Here is a 6,704-nt window from a genome sequence, read left to right on the forward strand (position 1 = left end):
TAAACTCCATTGGTAAATTTTACCTTTAGTAATTGATTATAGCACAATTGCTGTTTGATACTATGGGTGACTATGTGAACATTGCCACCCAGGAATCAAAGGTTCCTCCTCTTCTCCTCCACCCTTTCATTCTCTCTTTTCCCAAAACACATGTTTTCATAAGCTAGGGCCAGGCCAGTAAATCCTACTTCTTTATTTATTTTATTTTATTTATTATTATTATTATTTTAGCAAATCCTTTTTTAAGTGTTTATTTATGTATTTTTGAGAGAGAGAGAGAGAGAGAGAGCGCACAAGCAGGGAAGGGGCAAAGAGAGAAAGGGAGACACAGAATCTGAAGTAGACCCAGGCTTGGAGCTGTCAGCACAGGGCTCAAACCCATGAACCGTGAGATCATGACCTGAGCCGAAGTCTGATGCTTAACTGACTGAGCCATCGAGGCACCCCAGCATATCCTACTTCTGACACCACTTCTGGTGATACCTAACAACTCTAAAATTCTCCAAAACCAACTGGCTATACAGCAATTCAATTCAATTCTGACACTACCTAGAGGCAGCATCAGATCCCACAAATTAAAGAACTCAGTCCCACAGAATTGCCCAGCTTCTGGGGTTCCAGGACACTCTCCTCAGGTTTGATATTTTGCTGGAACAGCTTACAAAACTCAGAAAACACCTTATTTACATTTACCAGTTTATTATAAAGGGTATAGTCAGAAATAGCCAAATGGAAGAAATCCACAGGATAAGGCCCGGGGGGGGGGGGGGGGGGGATGTCATGAAGCTGCCATGTGCTCTCCCTACTAGCAACTCCTTAAATTCACCAACGGGAAACTATCAAAGAGATAAAGAGCTCAATCTCCACTCCTCCCTTCCCTGTAGGTTGAGGGTGAAGCTGAAATTTCTCACCCTCTAATCACTTTGTCTTTAAGTCACCAGCCCCATCTTCAGGCTCATTAGCGTAAATTTAGGTGTGATTGAAAAGGGGTAGTATAAATAACAAAAGCACTCAATCACCCAGGAAATTCAAAGGGTTTTAGGAGCTCAGTGCCCTGAACAGGAATTCGAGACAAAGACCAAATATACTTATTATACTACAATTACTCTGAGAAGATGCCCTGATGAACTCAGGAAAAGAGTCACTTGAAATTCTCAAAGGAAAGAACTGACAGGACTTTGGTAGCTCTGTGGATCTTGGAGAAGCACTCGAGGAGGTAAACAGCTCAGGTTTTAACTGCTGTCCTGCCACTTAACTTCCCCATGCTTCATTTTCCCCATCTGCAAAATGGAATAATAGTATTATACTTACTTCTTAGCGTTGTTCCAATTGAAGATAGTAACTATAAAGTGTCTGGATCCGTGCCGGAACATGCATAGAGCTCAGTAAATGTTACTTTCACCATCATAGATGCAAGGGACACCCAAGTTCTAGTTCATGTTCCTGGTCCTCCTCGCTGTATGATCTGTACTCCTTTTTAGTCACTTCACCATCTCTGAGCCACAGTTTCCTCATCTGTAAGGTAAATGTATGGGTGTCCCCACGAGTTCAGAGCCCTTTCCATCAGGAACTCTGCATCAAATGTGACTCAAAGATTCTCAGTCAGGGTGACTCAAGGGTCCTGGTGCCTGTGGCAGAACAGGGGAGATGGAGGGGAGGCGCTCTCAGGGCAGAGGCAACAACACACTCAGTGTGAGAATCCCTGCCCTATTAGGGCGTGCTGTTCCCCAGATTTCCTTCCCTGTGGTGGGCCAGTAGTGTGCCAGGTGGGCCTGGCAATTAACTATTCCAGGAATTTAGTCCAGGTTTGAAGAGAGCAGGCGTCTAGGAGCCTCCGCGAGCCTTTCACCAGCCACATTTGATTGCCTCCACAGCATGTACAAGGGCTACGACAGCGACCTCCCGCGGTTAGGGCGCACACAGCTTCCCTCCGCTCAGCTGCGCGCGCAGTCCGGTCAGAGCCGGGGCGGGGTATGGGCGGGGTCCTGGTACGCTCCGCCCCCTCAGCCTCCCTCGCCGACCCGGATCCCGGCTGCTGGGGAGATCTCCTGCTGGGGAACCCAGGAAGAGGAAGGGGCGGAGCTGCCTTGCGGCTGGACGCGGAGCAGTCAGCCGACTGCCCCGGGGGCTCGTCGGCCGTCCCTGGTCTTGCCCCGCGCTTTGAGAGCTAGCCAGGGCCGAGACCCGGGGGACCCGGAGGGGTGAACCAGCCCTGTCTAGGAAGCCGGGCAATGCCCCGCCATGGAGTATCTCCCGGCCAGGGCCACCGCAGGTCCGGCCCGGAGCAGGAATCGGACCGGACCCGAGGGTCCCCCAGACTGAGGCTTCTGTGGATGGGCCTGCCTCTGATTCTGGCGTTGGTTCTCTGGGCCCCGGCCGGGGCCCACCCTCTTCCCGTCCAAAGCCAACACGTCGGTCGCTTAGTGCCCCAGCTCCGTGACGCCTTTGGGTGGTGGAACCTCACCTGCCCAGTTTGCAAAAGCTTGTTCACCGCTATCGACTTTGGGCTGAAGGTGAGCGCTTAAAGGGCCTGCAGTGGAGCAGCCAAGGGAGCGCTGGCGGGGGCGGGGGCGGGGGCGGGGAGTGGATGGGCTGGGGCTGGGGTCATGAAGAGCATCCCTGATGAAGAGGCTGGAGGATACTAGCCTTTACCGGATTTGCTCTCCTTTAGGGACACCCATGCCTACACGCCACCACTACCTCCATTGTGACCTTGTGAAGTAAGGAAAGAGCTCAAATTATATGCCGGGCACTGTGCTAGCCATTTTATACAGGTCAAGTCTGTGAGGTGTTTTCATTACAGTATCTCCATTTGCCAAATGAAGAGCATCTGGGAGAGGTGAAGTAACTTCACCGAGGGCACATAGCTGGCGACAAGGCTGGGACTCCTTTCCTGGTATATCTGACTCTGAATCCCCCTGTGCCTTAAAGTTGGCATCGCTAATCCGGAGCACCATGCCTGTACTAGCTGCTCAGAAGGGACTTGAATTCAGAAAGATCCAAGGGTGTGGGAGTAGATGGGGCTGCCCTGACCCTGATGGGATGATGAATGCTGGTTGGTAGGTGAGTTTTGCAGGTCTCCCCAGGGAACCTGCCTTTGTGTGTGTCCCCAAACTCTGGACAGCTATATTGCCCAGCCCGAATTTCAAGGCACTCTGCAGACAGTGACTGAGGAAGCCAGCCAGGCAAGCAAAAGGCCTGAAATGCCACTGCCTACTGAGCTGAAGAGGAAGTACTGGCCTAGTGCTGCCTGAGTCACAGGGCAATATCTGTGGGAGTCAGGGGGTGCTCTGAGGTCTCTTCACCACAGTGGCATTGAGTCTGGCTTGGCCCCAGTTTGGATATGAAGGCACAGATGGTGGTAGCCAGGGGTTGGCCTGGTCCCTGTGCTGTCTCTGACCTCTCATCACTGGTTCTTCCCACCACAGAAGGAGTCCGGTGTGGAGTGGGTGGGCTCCATAGCCACCAAGCTCTGCAAACTGCTGAAGATAGCACCGCCCGCTGTGTGCCAGTCAACTGTCCAGCTCTTTGAAGATGATGTGGTGGAGGTGTGGACACGCTCAGTGCTGAGCCCATCTGAGGCCTGTGGTCTGCTCCTGGGCTCCACTTGTGGGCACTGGGACGTCTTCTCATCTTGGAACATCTCTTTGCCAGCTGTACCAAAGCCGGCCCCACAACCACCCAAGCCCCCGGCCCCAGGCGCCCCTGTTAGCCGCATCCTCTTTCTCACTGACCTGCACTGGGATCATGACTACCTGGAGGGCACAGATCCTGACTGTGAGAACCCACTGTGTTGCCGCCAGGATTCTGGCCTGCCACCTTCCTCCCGCCCAGGTGCTGGATACTGGGGCGAGTACAGCAAGTGTGACCTGCCCCTGCGGACCCTGGAGAGCCTGTTGAGCGGGCTGGGCCCTGCCGGCCCTTTTGATATGGTGTACTGGACAGGAGACATCCCCGCCCACAATATCTGGCACCAATCACGTCAGGACCAGCTTCGGGCCCTGACCACTGTCACAGCCCTTGTGAAGAAGTTCTTGGGGCCAGTGCCTGTGTACCCTGCTGTGGGCAACCATGAGAGCACACCTGTCAATGGCTTCCCTCCCCCCTTCATAGAGGGCAATCACTCTTCCAGCTGGCTCTATGAGGCAATGGCCAAGGCATGGGAGTCCTGGCTCCCTCCTGAAGCCCTTCACACCCTCAGGTAGTTGAGGTCCATGGAAACCCAGGAAGGGAAAAGAAAGTGGATAATAGTGAAGGGAGCAGGGGACCTGGGCATACCTGTGACTCTTCTAGCATGAGTCCTCAGCTCTCTTCACTGGCTCTGACCCCATACTCCACCTCTGCCCTTATGTCTGTCCAGCCACTCTCCCTCAGGATTGACAGCATACTTTCTCCATGCTAGTCTGTGTCTGTTCATGTTGGCCCTCTAAAACACCTCCCCTCCCCCTGCAACTTTAACATCCCAACTTTCCAGGTCCAGATCATACTCCTTCTAAATGGCCCTTGCTTCCCATTATAGTTCTCTTTTATCTCTGAGGCCTAGAGCCCTTAGCTTTCTGAGCCATTTGCCCAGTCATATGGACCCTATAATCGGTGCTGTTTGGTTTTCTGCTGGAATGTGAGCCCCTTGGTAGGGATGATGTCCCGTATGCCTCTGCCCTCCACCCAAATGCTTAGTATAGGACTGTGAGCACAGGACCAGGATTATGAATGAGTGCTGACTGTTTGTGTTCACTTTGTTTCAGAATTGGGGGGTTCTATGCCCTTTCCCCACGCCCTGGCCTCCGCCTCATCTCTCTCAATATGAATTTTTGTTCCCGTGAGAACTTCTGGCTCTTGATCAACTCCACAGATCCTGCTGGACAGCTCCAGTGGCTAGTAGGAGAGCTTCAGGCAGCTGAGGATCGAGGAGACAAGGTGAGGGAAAGTGGTGAGAACATGGTGGATAGGTGCTCCATGGGGGTGGTGGGGAGAAGCAGGCCCTTTATGACCATACTCCTATCTGGAGCCAGGGCATCTGTGAGCAGAGAAGCCTGGTTTTCTGGAGTTCCAACAATAGGATTCCCTAGGAGTTCAGCTCCTGGTCCCCCTTAGGAGCTCTCATTCACTCCCTGTGTCTGGCCAGCTGTAACAGCTGTTGTAAGAGTGATGAGTACCAACTCTCCTGGCCAGGGCTGCCTGGACCCCTCCTTGTCCTCATAACCTTCCTTCCCCTCCCCCCCCCCAAATGTCAAGTTCTAATTGGCCTTATTGAACAATCAATGAATCAAGTAGCATTCCATCTAGCAAATAGAGGGGCATTCTCCCTGATAACCTCCCTTAACTCTCCCTGCAGGTACATATAATTGGCCACATCCCCCCAGGGCACTGCTTGAAAAGCTGGAGCTGGAATTATTATCGAATTGTAGCCAGGTAGGAGGGAAGTGGGGAGAAGAGGGGTAGATGAAGAGTCTGAAGTTCATTTGAAAACTCCTTTGGGTATTTTATCATTCCTGGTGCCCCTTTGGGGTAGAGAGGCTACTTACTTCAATGTGTGGAGAAAGAAAGCATCCCATCTCCCCAGATTTCTTCCCTGTCCCTAAAACCTTCTGAATCTAATTAGTGTCTTCTGGCCAGGTATGAGAACACCTTGGCTGGTCAGTTCTTTGGCCACACCCACGTGGATGAGTTTGAGGTATTCTATGATGAGGAGACCCTGAGCCGGCCACTGTCTGTAGCCTTCCTGGCACCCAGTGCCACCACCTACATCGGCCTTAATCCTGGTGAGTGATGTGGGAGTTGTTGAGATAGAGGAAGCAGAAACAGAGTTGGGGCCATGGCTGGCAAGGGGCAGGCGGGACATCTGACCTCTCCCTGGAGTTGCCTTGGTTCCTTCCCTTTCCAGTCAACCCTTCCTCCTTGCAGGTTACCGGGTCTACCAAATAGATGGCAACTATCCGGGGAGCTCTCATGTGGTCCTAGATCATGAGACCTACATCCTGAACCTGACACAGGCTAATGAGCCAGGAGCCATACCACACTGGCAGCGTCTCTATAGAGCTCGAGAAACCTACGGGTTGCCCAATGCACTGCCTGCCGCCTGGCATGATCTGGTGTACCGCATGCGGGGTGACACACAACTTTTCCAGACCTTCTGGTTTCTCTACCATAAGGGCCACCCCCCCTCAGAGCCCTGTGGCATGCCCTGCCGCCTGACTACACTTTGCGCCCAGCTCTCAGCTCGCTCGGATAGCCCTGCTCTATGTCGCCATCTGGTGCCAGATGGAAGCCTCCCTGATGTCCAGAGCCTGCAGCCAAGGCCATCTTTCTGCTAGTACCCCCATGGCCCAGATTTGTGAAAGTGCAAATGTGAGGAAAGCTGCAAAAACTCCAGAGGACAGCTGTGGTAAGAAGAGCATCTGGTGGAAAACCCTATCCCTGAGCCCCAAGCACACCGGGGAAACAGGACCTTCTTTCATGGAGCTGGTTTGGCAAGATACAGGGGAGAGGGTGGCTGCTCTGTGCCCAGCATCTCAGCTGCCCTGGGACTGCTGCCTTTCATAACTATGGAGCAAAGGTCTAAGTTGGTCCTGTCGCAGCAGACCACACAGGAGCTCTCACCCCAGGCCTGTGCTGGCCAGCCAGGAACCCTGGACTGCTGCTGCCTGGTTGTCAGGCCGTTAAAATAAAGATAAGAGACTTGGACTCCAGACCCCTCTGCAAGT

At 52.9% G+C, this 6,704-nt stretch overlaps 1 protein-coding gene across 1 annotated transcript; it reads left to right on the forward strand.

The window, feature by feature from the left end:
• The first annotated feature begins 2,035 nt into the window (after positions 1-2,035).
• On the forward strand, positions 2,036-6,689 carry SMPD1 (sphingomyelin phosphodiesterase 1). Its single transcript, XM_047878773.1, has 6 exons — positions 2,036-2,513; positions 3,429-4,201; positions 4,746-4,917; positions 5,336-5,412; positions 5,617-5,762; positions 5,905-6,689. The coding sequence occupies exons 1-6, from the start codon at positions 2,232-2,234 to the stop codon at positions 6,312-6,314; spliced, it is 1,860 nt and encodes a 619-aa protein (XP_047734729.1). The 5' UTR covers positions 2,036-2,231; the 3' UTR covers positions 6,315-6,689.
• Positions 6,690-6,704: the final 15 nt, after the last annotated feature.

The sequence above is a fragment of the Prionailurus viverrinus genome, chromosome D1, assembly GCF_022837055.1.
Source record: "Prionailurus viverrinus isolate Anna chromosome D1, UM_Priviv_1.0, whole genome shotgun sequence".
NCBI classification, from domain to species: Eukaryota; Metazoa; Chordata; class Mammalia; order Carnivora; family Felidae; genus Prionailurus; species Prionailurus viverrinus.

Excerpts from the sequence above, each read along its gene's own strand:
- SMPD1 (XM_047878773.1), top strand. The coding sequence starts at position 2,232 with ATGCCCCGCCATGGAGTATCTCCCGGCCAGGGCCACCGCAGGTCCGGC. Across the intron at positions 4,202-4,745 it reads GAAGCCCTTCACACCCTCAG|AATTGGGGGGTTCTATGCCC; the intron begins GTAGTTGAGGTC and ends ACTTTGTTTCAG. Across the intron at positions 5,413-5,616 it reads TATTATCGAATTGTAGCCAG|GTATGAGAACACCTTGGCTG; the intron begins GTAGGAGGGAAG and ends TCTTCTGGCCAG.